Source organism: Aythya marila, assembly GCF_965140915.1.
Source record: "Aythya marila genome assembly, chromosome: 1".
Taxonomy (NCBI): domain Eukaryota; kingdom Metazoa; phylum Chordata; class Aves; order Anseriformes; family Anatidae; genus Aythya; species Aythya marila.
Window position 1 is genome coordinate 182909903 of NC_139042.1, and position 18980 is coordinate 182928882.

General features: G+C 38.0%; 1 protein-coding gene across 6 annotated transcripts in view; it reads left to right on the forward strand.

The window, feature by feature from the left end:
- The window catches only part of CPED1 (cadherin like and PC-esterase domain containing 1), a 146969-nt gene that overhangs the window by 32333 nt on the left and 95656 nt on the right, over positions 1 to 18980 (forward strand). For all 6 annotated transcript variants that reach the window (XM_082760410.1, XM_082760411.1, XM_082760409.1 and 3 more), the window contains 4 exons: positions 2489 to 2595; positions 4513 to 4588; positions 16900 to 17056; positions 18580 to 18748. In XM_082760410.1, coding sequence (XP_082616536.1) covers positions 2489 to 2595; positions 4513 to 4588; positions 16900 to 17056; positions 18580 to 18748 — 509 coding nt within the window. The remainder of the gene's footprint in view (positions 1 to 2488; positions 2596 to 4512; positions 4589 to 16899; positions 17057 to 18579; positions 18749 to 18980) is intronic.

Sequence of the window (18980 nt, forward strand, 5' to 3'; positions counted from 1 at the left end):
GTAGCAATTATTTGCTTAGATATAGGGTTGTAACTGTCAAATTTATAGAAGGAAGACAGTCATTGTATCCTGATCACAGGTGTTCATTTTCTAATAAAAGTTAAGTTGTGTGAGGAATGACACAGGCAAAGTCTGAGCTCCTTTCATGGAAGGGTCAGTTCTAGAACTAAATCAGGCTAATAACACATGCTTTTTATTTTTGTTTTCCAATAACTTTTTTTTTTTTTCCTTTCCCCAGGTGCAATTCATTAGGAATGTATTGATACAATTAAATAGAAGTCTGAGTATTCTTTCAGCCTGAATCTGGGCGACAGCACTAGGTGCACACTGTTTTTCTAATAGGAAGTCTCTTGCTTTCTAAAAATAGAAATGTTTCAGTTCTGATTGTTCTGTACTGAAGTAACTGGCTAGATGTCTAATTGCTTTAAATAGAAAACACAAATAGTGGCAGGCATTCAACCCATCCTGAAAAATTCTTCCTAGCAGCTATCTGCTCTATGTCCCGGGCACTGATTCAGAAATGAGCTAGGTCAGAGGGCCCTTTTTCCTTTTGTTTTCTTTGGTGCATTCATATCGATCATTCTGCTCTGTCCTAAGGGCAAATGATACACAGTGCAGCGAATCCTTTGGAGTCAGAGATCAAATTCATTCCTGGCCAGGATGCATAGCAATAAACACAGGAAGGAAGTGAACTATTTCTGAGAAATAGAGTTCCCTCCAGCACCCTTTCAATTTGCACACTGCTAGACATTGTGCTTTGTATGTAATTATAATGATTTATTCAAAGGTGTTTACTAGTCAAAGGCATAATGTCTTGCTTATCTGGTAATTACATACCTTGTTAAGACCATCGAGTAGGTTGTTTACACTGTCAGTCTTTTGCACTGAATGAAGTATTAGCTTGTATGTTTTTTCAATGCTTTATTTGCCATCTAGGCCGTTTTTATCAACCTGCAGTTTTTTGAATGTTTCTTTCACAAAGGATTATGTAGTGAATCTGCCGTGCGTAAATTTCACATACCTTAATTATTTTTGTACCATAATACTAGTTCTTGTAATGTGAAATTGAAGATTTCTTTACGGCAATGGATGCAATGTACCTAAAATTCATCTCTTCAGTGTTGTAGCATGGCCTATAAACATTAAAATGTGATGGCTAATTCCATAAACCTAGGCCCATTCTACGCCACCAGTTCATTACTGTACTTAATGCAAATTGAGTGTTAACTCTCCTTAAGTAAAATCTTCATCCAGTTTTGTGCTTGTCACTGTGACTAGGATAGGAAAAAAACACATTTTAGAGAGGGAAATCAGCCAAAATAAATATATCTGTGAGCTGTTAGTGGGACCAAATTAAGAGGTAATCTTATACAATTAGGAAGGTATCACAGATGGATATCTTAGAAATTAAATAAAATGCATGTAATCTTCCCAGCCTTAGGAAAAAGAACCAATTTACTAATTACTGAAATAGCTGCCCTGTAGAGATCTTTGACCAAATGTTGTACCCTGCCGTAGACGCTTTACAGGATGTTTTGGTCATCCTGTCACTGAAGTGGTTTACAATTTACTTAATGTATTTCTGGTGTCAAGAGATTTGGTGATTCTGTTAATATTTTCAGAAATGCCACCATCTCTAACTAGTTCAGATTATGAAGGCTATATACAAAACAAACAAACAAACAAACAAAAACATTTCAGCTGACCAAGCTTGTTTCAAGCTACATTGGCTTTTCTACACCACATCACACACTGCAGTACGGCCAGACTCCAAGACCTGTTTGTATCTAGCCTATAACGGTGTTTCAACTGGTAAAATTGATGAGTTTTGCCTTTCCTTCGGGCAGTTGTCTCTGATTCCAGTGTTGCTTGTTTCCTGAAAATAGAACCCTGTGGTCTCACAGGTCAGCTTCATAGCAAAAAAAGAAGAATCTAACTATTTGCTCAGTGCAACTTGATTTCCCCATGTGCACCAGTTCTACATGTTGGTAATCTATTATCTAATATTTAGGAAGCTTTTACACCAGAATTCAGACTAGGAATTCCAGCAGTTTGCAATAGCACGACCAGTATTAATTCCTGTAAAATTTGCTTCCCAATAGTGAAAGAACACAGAAGATCATATTGCATATTTTGCAGTACTGAGGAGTTCAGAAAAAAAAAAAAAATTAAAGCACATGTTATTCAACTTTTTAATTTCTGAAGTTAAACAGGTGATTTCTATCATCTTAGATCAGACACCAGGGGACTGGACATTGGTAACCATCAGTAATTGTCTCAGATATAACAGGAGGTGCCAACTGTGAAATCCCTAAATATATATCCAAAGCCTGGTAGTGAAAATGTCATTTTTCCCTCTGCCACCTGTAACTGTTTGTGTACTCAGCACTCCAACAATTTGCTGTTCCTCAGGATTCTGCTCAGAGTATCTTTTGTTCAAATTGCATGATATTTTCTTTCTCAGTATACTTCTTTTCATTCCTGATAGGTGGCATAAGCCCTTGGGATCTTCTGATCTGCTTATCTTCCAGAAAAAATGATGGTACTAGCTGCATTCAAAGAGATGACTTGCATCATCTAGAGTTATTCCAAAAGGTATGAAATTACTGTGTTATCCTTTGTGGGAATGAGGGTACAGGGCTAGCCCAAATTTTCAGCACACACTGACAAAAAGATATGTAACTGATACTCATTTTACACTGCATGAGCTTGGTTGAACAGCTATAAAACATTTTCTTCAAGTTCTTACCTGCTAAAAAATGCTTGTCACATACCAACAATACATTCTTTATATATCATCCAGAGATCAAAAGAAGTTTCTCATTTGGACATAGTATATCATTTTGGATGTCAGCATTTCAATGTAAATTGAATCAAAATTATTACAGCTGTTTGTTAAGTTTTGCTTTTCTCTCCTTTAGCTTGAACTTCATTCTTGACCACCCTAAACACAATGTAAGGTGTCAAAAGTATCTGCAGAAGTTAAAGGAAATTTGACTAAGTACTCTATTTGAAAAAGAAAATTTAGAAATGAGGAGAAACAATTAGCAAATGCATACAATATTTTAGAATAATAACATGGGCAGAAGGTGGACAAATTTAGGCTTCACAGTTGGTATCACTCTTGAGTTTTATCTAACATAATTGCTACTTGTAAACATAATTCAGACACCTCTTAAAACAGTGACAGTACACCTACAATTGATAATGTTTAAGCTGGACTGGTGTCACCCTCCAAAGCCTTCACAAGAGTTCTTTGCTCTGGCACAGCAATCAGTTTACTCACAGTTGAAAGGATCAATGGTGCCAATAATTCTATGTATTTTCAGGATTGTTTTTTTTTTTTTTTTTCACTTGACCATATTGTGGGTCTGATTTAGGTTACTCAGATATGCAACTATCTAAACAAATACCTGATCTGTTAGTGAAAATATATAAGTGTTTTAAACTGAGATCTTTGAAAAAAAAAAAGGTGAAACTAAACTATAGACACTTTTTGTCTTAGGATTCAAGTAAAATGGCATAGATAATAACAGCAAGACTCTGACCTGAGAGACTGGGAGAAATGGAGCTAGTTTAAAAATGCATTTAGTTCAGGTATTGAGTTCATAAGTATCCAAAAAGCCACTGTCATGTCCACTGAAGTCCAAGCTAGGAGGATGTACATTGGGGTTCCCTGGGACAGCGTGTGCTATCTTGATATATCCAAATGAAAATATTATAACAACTCCAGTTTGCTAGAAACACAGATGCTTTGATTTCAGGTCTCAGATCATAAAAACTCTCAGGCTTCTGCAAACTGCATTTTGCTCATTCTATGCACACTGCTGTATCTGAGCCTCATATAATAATCCTTACAGCACTCTGCGATGTCCAGAACTTTCACACATGGATAACTGAGACATGAGGTGATCAAAGGAATTGTCCAGGTTCCATCAGGAAATCTGCAGCACAGCAGGGACCTAAACCAGATGGCCCATATCTCTGGATAACTTTAAATATTGGCCTAACATTTTTTGCAGCCAGCATGTCCATACCACAGTGCAACACAGTTCTTTGTTGTAGAGCCTGGATATGGCTTAGTTATGTTAGCTTACCACTGTTCTCAAGCACAGAAATTCAAGAGTCTATTTCCGTGCAGTGAGAGGCAGAGATTGATAACCAGCAGAGGACAGAGAAGTCACAGAAACTAAAAAGGAGGGCAGAGAAGGGATAAAAACTCAGCAGCCAGGAGGAGAAACATAAATTTGAACTTTAGTTGTGTGATGGCCATTGAGGAATAGTCCATACCTTACATTTATTATTCCATGTTGCAGGATGGCAAAGTTGTAAAATTGCCAGAATTTCAGGATTTTTGTGCCTGAAGAGTCCCTGATAAATTAAACATGAAACCATTGAAGAAACCAGGAAGAAAAAAAAAAAAAAAAAAAAAAAAAAAAAAAAAAAAAAAAGAGTAGCTATTGTCTGAATGAAAAAAGCTTTTAAGTTTTTTTTTTTTTTTTTTATGTACAGGTAAACCTACTTCCAGAAATTCAGCGTTTCCTTTGCAGAAAAGAAGGATTGTGCCAGATAACAAAAGTCTTTTCAGGTAACTTAATTTCCTCATATATATATAAGGGGTGAAGGTCTTTTAGTACTCATAACAGTAAGTCTCTGAAATACGACTGTCGGGCTTACAATTCCTTTGTGGTTTTAGTCATAAATGCATAGAAAAAAAAAAAAAAAGTAAAAAAGTAAGAAGAAAAAAAAGTAAAAATGAGACAGGAATGATAATCCATTTCAGACACCACTTAAATACAAATTACAGTTTTGCGGTATCTTTTCAGTTAAAAACATTGCATTGTTTAGCCACTGCATACTGCAGAATATAATTTGGCTATAAGTGTCTTATTTTTGGACTATTTTGTGTTAACATAGTGTATTAGTGTTTACACTTCAAAGCCCTGGGTTCAATGTAATATGTTTGTTCAGCTTTATAAAAATGCTGTGGTACAGAGAAGGAGTCGTTGTTAGAGTTTGGTTCCAATCCAGATACAGTTTACTGATAAAAACCCTTTGTGTATTAAGATCATAGTATCATAGAATGGTTTGGGTTGGAAGGGACCATAAAGATCATCTAATTCCACCCCCCCTGCCATGGGCAGAGGCACTATCAAACAGAATCATCAGCCAGAGAAGTTTAAAGGTTATGGGCAAGTTGCCAGAGAATTCTAATTTACTATGGGTGAAATTCAGCTTCAAATAGGAACTGGACAAAACTACAGAGGGACACATTCTGGTCTCAGTTGCATCACTAAACATCCAGCATTGATGTTATTTTGGATTTATGATCTATCTTTAGTATACAAACTTTTTTTTTTTTTTTTTTTTTTTTTGTAATCCAGCAACAACCTACCCCACATTTATTCCATGAGTATTTAGCTTTGTTTGGCAGATGCATATATATATATAAGATTGCTCAGTTTGATTGCCTTGCCTTGCCGCCTTCTCCTTTTGTAAATATATATGTTGGATTTACGACATAAAGGAAGGATTCATCATATCTCACTTAACCATTTAGAAGTTAGGGATCTTCCGCACCAGTATTCTACTCTTCCTCTAAAGTCAATGGAGAGAGAGGGGCACCTTCAAAGACTTTCATTTTGTCCTAAACTATATATTTGAAGTAGGTTGGTTGAATTACACCCCGGAGGTATGTATCACCAATTACCTCTAACCACTAATGGTAAATGGAGCCTAGACAAATAGCCTAGATTAAATGTCTGACTTCTGGATGCTCAGCTAAAGTTAAGGTAGCTGGTTCCTAATCTGTACCATATTTGTTCCTTTTTTTTTTTTTTTTTTTTTTTTTTTTTTTACTGTTTCATTTAAAGATTGATAAATATTTAAAACTTACATGAAGAGTTCTCCTTAAAGAACTGTATGTTGAGTGTCACTTGGACATTTCCTAATTTCCTGGTGCAGTCAATTGTCAAAACCAATCATAAGGAACATGCAGTATAATGAACATCTAGCCAGGTCCTATGAGAGTTCTTTATAGTGAGGTCATATTATACCAGGTTAGTGATACCTTTGGTTTTGGCTGAATTTTAAGTGTCTTCAGTGATGCCTACTGCCTTGGGTCCCTTGCACTGGAATGTGAAGGAGAATTATATATGTGAATGAGAATTATTACAAGACGTATTATGATATAGTACCATTTCTGGACAAACTTGAGCAGATTTCTAAAAATTTCAAAGGACTTAAGGAATCGGTAGTTCCTACTCAAGCTGTATCAGACTTCCTTTAAAAAAAGCAATGGTTACTACTCGGAGGAAGGCAATTGCAGTAGTTTTATTATTTTTGCTACCACAAAACCACAAACAGAAGAAGCAGTCACCGCACACTGAGCTTTCCCCTTAAAATATGCACATTTTCACACAAAATATGCTGTCCATAGACTGTGGTACAAGCCACTATGTGTATGTGGTGTGTTAAACCATTTGGTGTTCTCTCCCCTCTAGGGAAGGGCAATTTGTAAGCATCTTATGCCATATTTATATTATTAGTGATTTCCTGGCAAAGAGAAACCTAACTGACTCTGAAGTCTTATTGAAATTAAAGAATTAAAGTAGTTTTGTGAGCTCAGTGGCAGGGGTCTGACTGTCTTTCCCACCTAGTAACAGCGGGTTATTCTAGCCATCTGCTGAACTCCTGTCAGACAGAAAAAGGCTTACTTCTCACCTCTCAGTCATCAGTAAAAATGATTTTGAATCAAAATCAGCTGAAGTGTTTTAAAGTAGAAAGAAATCAATGTCTTAAATCTAGGTGTCTCCACATCAGCATGTGCTCCAGTGGCTAGGGCAACTGTTTCACTGCAGGAGTCTCATGCCACTTGAGACACCATGGGGAATCCAGGCCACCCAGTAGGATGGGCAGGTTTGGCGAAGAACCCTTCTGAACTCTTTCTGGACCAGCAGCTGGAGGCTCAGGCAGATATCAATAGATGTCAATGGATGTCTATGTGTTGGCAACTGAATCCAACACTTGGTATCTAAACTCCCCAAATTAACAGAAGTACAGTTTAAAGTCAGCACTGTCCGAGAGAGTATTTAGTTACAGCATTAATTTAGGTTAGTTGAATAGCTCTGTGCTGACTGGATAAATCTACACTGACATCCACGGACAGGAATGGGAACAGACTGGCACAGAGGGAGTCATCTTTGTATAGACCAGACCTCAAAGTGCAAGTGTCTGAATTCAGAGATGAATCCTCTTCAGTGTTACTGTATGTGTGATGTCTATTTTACCATGAGTGAAATTCACCTACAGAAGCTGAAATTAGAATCAGAAAGCTAAATTATTTGATTTCAGTGTAATGGTTAAGGGGACAAAAGGCATAATTAAAGCAAGTCTGTGTAGAGCCAGACACTATCCTTTCCCTTCCATTCACGTGATATAGTCAGCTCTTTCCACTTCTTTCATTTGATTGCATTCTCTGAAAGACTTTTCTTCCCAACAACAGCAAAGTCGCCAAATAGGATTTGTTTCATCCTCAATTTTGAAATGACTTGAGGAAAGAACAGCTTTCATCAGTATTTCCTCCCCATGAGAGTTTGTTTCCTTTTAAATCAGTGACTAATTTTCACTCTTGTGTGTTTGAGTCAACAAGGCTTCTCTGCAATTCCCGTTGAAGAGGATCAGTTAGTTTGTTATTACTGTGTTTGTCATTTAGTCAGCCCCCCAAGGAGCTGAACAATTTCCTGTAAAAGTGAAAACGCAAAGTTGCTGCTCTAAGAATTATGTGATCTAATTAAAGACACACTAAGTCATAGAAAAGAATATCAGGCACAAGGCTGAGACTAAGGGATTACTGGATTTACTGTGGGTATGACTGTTGATATTGATAAGCAGTGGGTACTAGGGTAAAGGTTATTTTTTTTAAAGATGTTATTCTATCTGTTGATATTCCTAGACCATTGTGTTGTTTTGCTGTACAACTATTAAACTGCTAGGTTTTATATTTAAGAGAATGCGACCCTTCACATATCTCTTACATCAACTTAGCTGCTGTAAAGAAAATGAATTGTAGAAAATAATCAGGTCAGTGCTTGTTTCCTTTATCTCTTTAATGGAAAATTTTTTCATCAGTCTGAAAATTCAGATTGGTTCTAAGAATATGTGAAGACAGTACTATGGACACAGGGAAGTCAAACTGGAATAAGATTAGTTTAGAAGAGAAAAAAAAAAAGACAAATAATTATGTGATGTGTATGAATAAATAGGATTGAGTAAGAGAAGGAAAAAGGTGAAAGAGGTTGCTGGAAGATGGACACATGGCAGTGATTTTTTTTGATAAGGCATAAGAACGGTAAAGAATCCTAAAATTCAGCATGAGAGCAACTGAAGAATTGCATGAATTGTATGAATTGCAGGACTGCGTGACTAAAATCTTCCCGTGAACAGCCCAAACCTTGAAGCTCTCTGAGGCTGGAGAATGACTGGCAAAGGGATTTCAGGTGATCCAGCTCAACAGCACGTGGGGTCAGGATGGGGCTTGGCTGACTCCTGGCACTGCTCTGACCTGATAGATGGGAAGGACTGAGGTCCATAATGTGAACAGAAACCCAATGGCCCAACCTCAGCTTAGGGCACAGAAAAAACATCCTGATGTATGCACAACAAATTCTGTTTTTGATAGTTTTTTCCTAGGAAAGCAGTGTCAACACATAGAGTATTGAAATGGTCTCCATGGTTTTCTCATTCCCTAAGTGATCCAGACTAGACTGTCTTTCCACATAAGCATTGTCTTGCTTCACCTCTTCCAAGGCCCAGCCCGTGTCACGTACAGCTGTTTTCTCTACCCATCCAGATCACTGATTCTTTTTAAAGTAATACTTTTGGCGTATGCCTCCCTTCTGGGTTTCTTTTTATTAGTGTCACCAGTGCAGAGATTTTATGAGTGTCCAAGAGCCTTGCATCCTCCCTTGATCACCTGCAGGGCTAGCCAGCAGTGTTAATCACACAGGAGGTTTTGGGATAGACATGACCCTAATAAAATTGTGTGGGAGGGAAAACCAAGATAGTCCAGCTGTGTGACTGGGCTCTCACTACGTGATATTTTTACTTTCTGTTGTTCACTACGTGATATTTTTACTTTCTGCTGTTCACTGAGGAGCTAATTTCCTTCAGCTTTCCTCCCCTCTTGCATGGTCAATCTGCCCTGCCTACCCCCACTGTCCCTGGCTTACTCTGGGTCAGCAGGTAAGGTGATGAGGTGAGGGGAGGGGAGGGAGCAAGGGGCAGTACAGCCACAGAGCCCATCATGCCTTTAATGCTGGCATCCTCATTAGCCAACAGTCAACACAGAGTGGCAGGGTTGTTACTTGCTTTTATTTTCCACTCTCTTTGACCTGGATGGTGTTGCTGTTTGACATAAGTAACTGAGTCCGAGGGCGAGAGCAGCATTCCTTCTCCTCTGCCACTGTCCCAGGGCTCTCATCGGTAGCTGGCAGCGAGTGCTGGCCAGCTGCAGCGAGCCTTCAGAGCTCTGCTTAGAGCCACTGCAGCCGACTGTCACCCCTTTGGATGTTTGTCTTTGGATCCAGGAAACCCTGTGGGGTGACAATGTAAGAGCGAAATTATAGATTAAAGTTATTTTATGTGTTAATAATTCAGCACCTCTGTGACAGGAACGTGCTTCTTTATAGGGGGGATCTATTTCTTCTGCCATCTGGCCCCTAAAAATGCCTACACTTAAGTTGTGAACAGTTTTGTGCCTACTACCATTTTGCTACTGAAGTTGCTTAAAGCCTCATTGATGGCTTACAAAATCAGCATCTGTCTCTTATGGGTTAGTTTGATTATAAATTACTTGCAGCAGGATTTCTGTGTTTTACTACAAGGTCAGATCTCAGCTAGGACTTCAGTAATAACAGCAGATGTGAAGAGACTGAAAAGAACTGCAGCTAAATGAATGTAATTACTTAGCTTTCACTCATATACCATTCTATCTTCTACTGTATTGCTATCACAGAATCATAACTGTGGCTCTAATCACACAACAGGCAAGCAACATTTTTGCTGAGATACTTTTCCAGAGTTTTTATAGCTTATCTGTAAACTTAAGTTCTGGTATGAAGGGTGCACAGAGAAGAAGCCCCTTTGGAAGATACTGTAAAATCCTTATCTTTTAACTGAGTGGATACTTTAGGAATGAAGAAGCAAACATTGTATTTAATACTCTTGTCAATGCATTTGCCAAAACAGAGAAGTGACAAACATGGTAAATGATTAATCTAAACTGAAGCTGTGTTTGCTGATGCTTTTATTGGGGAAAAATAAACAACACAGACATTTAAAAATGATGTGCTATCATTTGGTTGTCTTTATAACTCTGAAACTTCACAGTTGTTTTTTATCATGGATTTCGGTGCATTCCAACCCACAGTTTAAATTCCTTTCCATCTAGATCTGGTTTCCTAAAAATTTTTTTTTTTTTTTTTTTTTCCCCTATACTAAACATATTTAGATAGCCATTGTTTAAATTTCCAGAAGTTACTAATAATTTGAAGTTTCTTCATTCTAAATATTTGCTGTGGGTTACTTTGAAATTAGCTGTGCTACAGGGGGAGGGATGTCTGCATCTTCTAATACGAAAACATTATAAGGACAGGATCAATAGTTCTGATCAACAGATCAATAGTCAGTGAGTGGGATATCAAACCTGCAGAAATATGCACATCACAAATGAAGCTTATAACACATGTTAAATTCATCGAAAGAGTGTTTAAGCAAGAAATCATCTTCCCATGAAAACAAAATAAATTTTTGCCAGGACTTCAGTGGGTTCAGCCTCCTTCAAATACTCAGCACCAGCTTTGAGTTTCGGAGGCACTTTGTTCTAAGTGCACAGCTTATAAAACTCTGAGCATTAAAGGTTCTCTTTCTTTAGCAACCTCAAGGAACAATGTGTAAGCCATAGGAAAGTATTAATCTTTGTTTCAGAGTCTTTTCATCAGATAGGTCAAATGGATAACAGAAGGCAATTAAATGGAATAGATCTGCTTTCTGTGACAAGCCTGCAATGACCTCAAGTCATGTAAGGACAGTAGTTCAGCTAAAATCATCCATTTTCTGAAATCAGTACTGAAAAATGAAGAAATGCCCTTTTAATGGTCGCCACTTTCATGGTTATATAGATTAGGGCAGGTTGCTATACATGACTGAGCAAAAGGAACTGGATAATAGGCTTTGATCAAAATTCACTGATCTTGGATGTGCTCAGGAGTCTGCCTAAGACTCTATGAAAGCTGTTTAAGCATCTCCTGATGTGAAGCAATCTTTGCAGCTGTTTAACACACCTTTCAAACCTACGAAGCCTGGAAAGTTGCCCAGCCGTAAATATCAGAGGAGGACCAGTTTGAAGCAGTGCAATTTGTGCAGTCTGTATCAGAAATGAGCTCTTTGTTCTCCAGAAGCCCACACCAGTCAGACAGATGGATGATCCCAGCACAGGAAGCAATACACAGTTCTTCTAACTCACTGAGAAGCCAGGTCAGAGAGCAAGCTTGAAACGCAGGCAGAAATGACCTGTTATCAGTCCTTTCTGAATATTGTGTTCCATTAGAAACTGCTGAGAAGTGATATGAGATGACTATCATTTTCTCCTTTTTTTTTTTTTTTTTTTTTTTCCTGTGTGAGAGAATTTGAGATCCTGCTAGAGACAATCTGCCACTATGAAAATCTAGGAAGATGTTCAGAAGTTTTTAGATGAAAAGTCTGCCATATACCTCCATTAGTAATGCCCTGTCACGTTCTGAAGTGATGTTTGTCCTGCTTAAAAGAAAGCAACTGGATGAAGACTGCGAGTATAAATGTGCTGAGCCTACAATGTCCTATATGAAAGGAATGAACAATATGATGGACTCAGAACAAAGCACAGCATCTTAGTTGTGTTTCATTCAATCTATAGCCTTGTCCTTCCTTACTCAACAAGGAGCTTTCAAGGTCACTCAATCGTATTGAAATTTTATTTTATTTTATTTTATTTTATTTTATTTTATTTTATTTTATTTTATTTTATTTTATTTTATTTTATTTTATTCTAATAAAACTGGCTGTTGATAGGCATTTTAGAAACAAAATGACCTTTTCCTCACAGAGAAAATGGTCATAGCTGCTTTTTGCTCCTTGTTTTAAGAGTGTACAATATAGCCTCTTTGATCTCAAGCAAAGTTAAAAAAAAATAAAAAATATCATAACTCCCCTTACAACATCAAAGGATAATAAAAAGGAGAGCATAAAGAAGAGGGCACGTTTGTATTTGTCCTCTGTTTCCTTTTGTTTCAATTAAGTGTTACTCATTTAAAGCAGTGGGTACTCACTTAGTTCAGCCTGTGGGATCTTCTCCTGTTGATTTCCTTATGCCTGCAGACCACCACATGTTTAAGCTGACCTAAACCCTCCATTTACTGTCACTCCACGTGGCTGCAGCCATGTAAACAATGACCTGGCTACATGCCAGGAAGTCTCACTTAGCCCAAAAGTACCTCTAGCAGTTGGTAAACGTTTTGCTCAGCCCCATGTTGTAACTCATTCAGCCATTCTTTATTGCATGTGGGCTGAATCTCATGTTACACTTCAGAAATCTGAGCCAAAGACAAGAAAATAACTTGGGAGCCGGAGTTAGGGGGAGAGGGAGCAAGAAATCATAGCTGTGTAAAACATCTGAAAGGCCTCATTAGATACCAGTGGAGCTGCTGCTGCTGTCATCTGATCTGCTTGACACTGGTACTTCGAGAGATCGCAGCTGACAGAACGAAATCTGCCGCCAGTTCATGTGACAAAAGGGCACTTAATTTTTTTTGATCTAGAGGTGTTGACTTGCTTTGGTGGATCTTATACCTCTCGTTCCCATATGCTGCCCAGCTGTTCCTGCGACGCAGATCTGTGTTTTACCCACTGCTGTAGTTAGAGGGCTAATGCGTGAATTCAGCTGAGAATGTGCAGTGGCTGCCTTACCCATCCAAATGGCACTGCAGAGACCACCACAGGCAGACGGAGAAGGGATTTCTAAGGTCGAGACTTGGAAATCAGTGCTGTTTGTTGGTGTTTTCAATAGAACCACTCCAGAGACATCAGCATAAGAAGACTTCTTCAAACCAGAATTTCAATGAGGATTTAAAAAAAAAAAAAAAAGTAGGTGTTAGGCCTTAGGTCCTTTGCTTTATGCTGGATCAATGGATTGCACAGCCTTTTAAATACTGCATAGCCACTTTAAAAGGAAAAAAGGAAAAATGTTCTTTTCTAGAATACATTTTTCCTCCTTTTGATTTTAAAGGTCTGTGCTACAAAAATTATGCATACTAAGATTAGGAGTTTTGAAAAAGGGAATGTAGTCTGTACAGGAGAACTACAGTATTGGGACTCATTTTATTGCTAACTTGGTTTCTCAAGCTGACTGATACATCAACTGCTGAGCCTCTCTCACTTCTACTATCAAATGTGATTGTTATTTAAAATGTAGCTGTTATTTACATACTTTGAAGGGACTGGTTAATTAACAACAGCTTGCAGAGTGATTTCAAGATGGAAAAACATGTCAATTACAACAAACAGTAAAGACACTGTGAGCTAATTTTCATTGATGATGATGTTGATTAACAAATTTACAGCTCTGACACACACCGTTACTGCTATTGAGTGCAACAGTAGGTGAAGAGTTGCCATGAGAACTGATGCAGCTGAGTGTTCAATGCTACTGATGTCTCTTTATTATTATGATAATTGTATTCATTGATTACGAGGAGTAGATTTACTGAAGTAAGGGACTGTCACTCTCTCATTAGCTCTGCCTGGTGGTGTGCAAACTGTGTGTCACCTCAAAGGAGCAAGTGCCTTGTGACAGTCTCATTTCCCTTTCTCCTTCTTCCAGCCACTTTGTAATGAGCTCCCTCCCATGTGTGTGCTAACAGAAACTAAACAGGGGTGTGTAAGGCACCATACAAGCAGGATGGTCTATATGGGGAATAATTTAAGAACATTGTCCCTTTTTTAGGTCTCAAATCTAATAACCAGTGACCTGAATTTGTTTAACCTTCTCTTTTATTTGAGAGAAAGATGGTAGGTTTTTTTGTTTGTTTGTTTGTTTATTTATTTATTTATTTATTATGTCAGGGCATTTTACAATGACTTATGGCATCACTAAGGAGCTTCTCTCCAGTGGTTTGAGAATTTTAGGACACTTCTCTTTTTCAATCTGTCTCTACCAATTTTTGCTATATCCTGCTACAGTAAATGGTTCACTGGTTAGTGAAGAATGTCAAAGTATTCTTTTGTATTTCCCCTAAACAGCTAAATTTCTGGTTTATAAGGGGTATATTTAAAAGGGGTAAAGTACAAATGTCATCTCATTATTTTCAAACTCAGCTTTGTGAGTTAATACCATATCGGTTACTTGTTGCCCTAGCAACACAATTAAAACCATATTTTAAAAAGGAAAAGATGCTCTCTACTTTCTGTTAAACAACCCTTTTCTGCTGCCTTCTTCTCATTTTCAGTGAAATATTGGCTTTCTTTTAAATAAGAAAATTGCACTTCAAAAATTGTGCTTTCTCAACACCATGGTCATTTCAACTAAAGCAATTACTGAAAAATGTGCATCTTTGACAAAATTTGGTTTTCAGATGATTTAAGAGCTGTTGTTGTCCTTTCCACAGTTGTGTTAATTGTTTTACATACCTATGGCTTAACGTGTTTATGTTATATACAAGCTTGGTCTGGAACCACAGTTCTGCCTCCTTTCAGCTGCACGCTGTAGCTGTCACGGTAGGACAATCTGCCTCTTTTTCCTCCCAAGGCAGCATTGACCAGGGGGTAGCTTGGATTGCTGTACACTTCACTGGGTTTTGTATAAGCTTGATACTGTTTTTGGTCGACAAAAGCAGTTTTGTTCTTGCTGATTGAAGACTTAGGCCATGAGGCTTCAGCTCCAGAGTCTGACTGTGCTGGGCTGTTCTTGATGGATGTGCTTTGGTATCATGGATAGAGGGGAGCAGGGCTTGGCTCCTGGAGGAGCTGTGTCTTTCCCTTTTACCAGTGTAAGGATACATCAGAAAAAGATCTGTGAAGTCAGCCATGTGTTGTGGAGGGCCTGTATGAGTTTTTGTAATTTTGGTTTTGGCTGAACACCAAAACTGTATGATCAAACTTTATACTCTGAGAAGTATACTTTGTTGTACTTAGTTTAGTTAGTTTAGTTTTCTTGCATAGTCAATAAAAAAGCAGATCCTATCAGAGACTGAGGACTGGTCTCTTTCCCTCTCTCCATTGCTTAAGGACAAAGCCCAAGAATAGTGCTTTGCTAGTATAGACACTTCAGTAAGGTAACTAAAATGATGGATAGGAGTAGGTTCAGTGAGACCATTGAAAATTGCCATGGTGGAATGCCATTTTCTCTGTATGTTACCCATAGGTGGAAATTGCCATAGTGAAATGCCAGTGGTTATTACAAAGTGGATATGGAAAAAATACCACTTGATCTAGCAGGTCTGCTCCCTGTGCATATACAGAAGCAAGTCTGCTAAATAAATGAGAGTTTACTGGCTTATTCCTGTTATCACTGCACAGGCAAGTAGACAGACAGTAGTCTGTCTTGTCTCTGTACTATCAGCAAACAGGTAGGCGCTTACAAAGTCCAAATCAGTTATAATGCATAATACAACACAAAGATACCAGTGAGAGTATAATCTGAACATGCGGTGCTGTATTAATAACTGCCTGGTTTTGATTAGTAAAGCCTTTGCTCCTGCTAAATGGTGCGTGTAAGGCAAAGGACAAGATTAATTTTAGATCCCAGTTGAGCTTGAAAGGCTGAACTGAGTTGATCTGATGAACAGCTGATAAACATAGACAATCACAATGTCGTTTTAACAGGAACAGTATGAAAAAGAATAGTTCTTTTCCTTGAATGGCTGCTCACAGCTCATCGCCAGAAATACAGCTTCAATTTTGTTTTTCATTTTGTGTACTGAAGTGGAGAGCACATGCATTAAAAGAAAAGCTATACAAATCACTTCATAACATTAGCACAATGCAGTATGTCATTAAAAAATATAAGTGATGAGGTTTGGGAATAATGTGAACAGCTTGACTTTTCCTTGACTATTACTTAAGAATTTGAAATGTCTAAAAGTGAGGTGTGTTAGTGTTAATGAAAACCACTCTGCATGAAATAATGACATAAGAGCTCTATGCCTTTTTATAAGCACAGGAGGAACAGTAAATACATACCACCCATTGATTGCTATCACATCACAATATTTTGATTACTATTAATATTCACATGCCTCAGCAATCTTGAGGGCTCTGCTGCATCAGTCCTGCTCCCACTGCATTCAGTTACAGAGCTAAACCTCACATATATTTCAGTAACTACAAAACATAGCCTTAAACTGTCAATCTAGACACAGGGATATGTTGTTATTTACTGAACTGTGTGATTACAGTGGCAAAGTCCCTTGGTCCTTTGTCAAACACATTTCTTACCCACATTAATTTTAATTAGGGCTGTCTGAGAAACACAAGTTTTGGTATTCTATATTTAGAAATAAAGGATTTCTATTTAGAGGAAGGAGGAATTTTTTTTTTTTTTTTTTTTTTTTTTTTTTTTTTTAATGCAGCACTCGTACTCACATATAAAGTGGGCCAGAGCTTGCAGCTGGAAGGGGGTGCTCAGTGGGTATAAATCTCTCTGCTAGCAGTTCTGAATAGGATGTAGTCTAAGCATTTTCTATTTTATATTTTTGCAGCTCCTCTCTACCTCTTGTGTTTTACACATTTTTTCTTTAACATCAGGAGATAAGTGCTGTTTTCACTGATCTGCTGACTCTCTTTCTCCTTTCCTTGGTACTTTTTCAGACCTGAAGCTCCCAGTTGCCACCCCAGAGTGCTCCAGTCGGCGTGGGCTGTCAAGGGCCAGCATTACAAGCAACATCACCCATGGCAGCAAAACCAATGTCAGGACACACACTGCCCATCTACAGCACTTGTGGAGCCAGGCTAATAGTGCACAGCTGTAAGCTAATCACACCTTACTGAAGAAACTGTGTGTTTCATAATGCATTTAGTTGGGCGTCGGGGATACAGAATGTAGTGAGAATGGAAACCACAGCAGATGAAGCACTTAGATGTATTGTATCTTTTTCTATATACTTGCATGATGTTTTTTGTTTGTTTGTTTGTTTTTGTTTTTTAATCTGTAATAGCAAAGCTTGTCCATGCTTTGTGTGTGAACAACTAAGCCCTTATGTTGAGGGCATTTAGACTCCTAGACAGATAAATACAGATCCAGAGACACCCTTGAATGTTTAGGTCTCACAGTGTCTGAGATGTTTCCTGTCCTCATTCCTGCCTTTACCCCTACCAGAGACACACATATATAGTCCTTTGCAAAGAGACTTCCATTAAGAAAAGAACTAAGAAATACTTGAGAACTAGCTGCCCAAATGCTGTTTCCTATATTTCAGTATCACACAGATTATGTGGTCAGGGGCCCTACCATTCTGCAAGGGGAAGAAAAAAGTCTATTTAGCACAGATACTGTTAGATTCTCTTTAAGAAGGCAAAACTGAGGCCTGGTGAGGCCATGTCTTGCCAAAGATTACACAGAAATGGGAGAAAAGTGTGAGGTCCCTCTTTTACCACTAATCACAGTCTTAGATGCATATAATTTGTATACTCTTCCTCTCATTGCATTTGTTGTGAAGTAGAGTGATATTCAGAGATTTTAACAGACAGATTAATAACCACTTTTGTGAATATTCCCAAGTGTCGTTCAAGTTTCTCCATGTAATGAGCTTTTAGAGAACTGATTTTTGCCCAGTTTTGTTTGTTTCTTCCCAGTTTCTATGCTGATTCTTTTTGTGCAGACTATGGGAGTTGTGGCCCACTATCTAGAGAGCCACGTCACTTCCTGAACTAAATTAACTTGCACTTTTATGATTAGCTGATTTATTATGGGCTATTCCTAGGTGTTACAGTTGCTTATAACATTTGGAATCATAGTTCATGTCTTTCCTTAGTACAAGCATGCATCACCACATGTTTGTAGTCTTGTATTACACAGAAGAAAGTACTTATGACAGTGTAGTCTTTCCATATTTTTTTCTGACTTCACTAGAAATCAGTGTTAGATTTGGGTAGTTTTACTATGCACTTCTGTTATTTAAGCTGCTTGGATTTCTTTAATGTTTTTACCTTCACTCTGAATGTCCTGGGTTAGTACTGATGGCTTTTGCAACAAACAATTACAACATGTCCACAATGCCCATATGTACACTCAACCATAACTCCCTCCTAACACAGTTAATTAGTATGTATGGAAATTAAGATTAAAAACTGTGAAAGAAAAAAAAAAAAAAAAAAGGACTTGATAAAAATCTTGACTCCATCCTGCTTGGTTTCATCTACTATGTTACCTAACTTTAGGTTAAAAGGAAATTATTTTCTCCCCTACTTTTTTTATTCTATAGTTCATTTTACTTCTAAAAGAGATGCAGAAGCTCTTCATTAATTCTCCGTGTTGTTATTACTTCCCAGGAATCAGGTCTCAGCCTCACCAGACCACAAGGACATCTTTAAAGCTCAAGACATTTCTGTCATCATAAAAGCATATGTACTAGTCACATCCTTAACACCTTTGCGGGCATTCATTCATTCAGCTGCCACAGTCTGGCATCCACCCAAGAAGAAGCACTTTTCTGTAAAGGTAAAATGTTTTATTTCTGAGTTTTTGCACACTTTTAGTAAAAGTAGAGACAGAAAAACAGGTAATATGCATATTCTCTTTCACCCTTTCTTTATTTGCAGTCCTGAGCTGATGGTGAATGTTCTCCTCAGGTACAGCTTTCATTTCTCAGAAAAAGTGGGGTTTGGTTCATGACAAAGGGGAGAGCTGGCCTGTGCAGTGGGAATTCTGAAGGCACCTGGGGTTTGCTTGC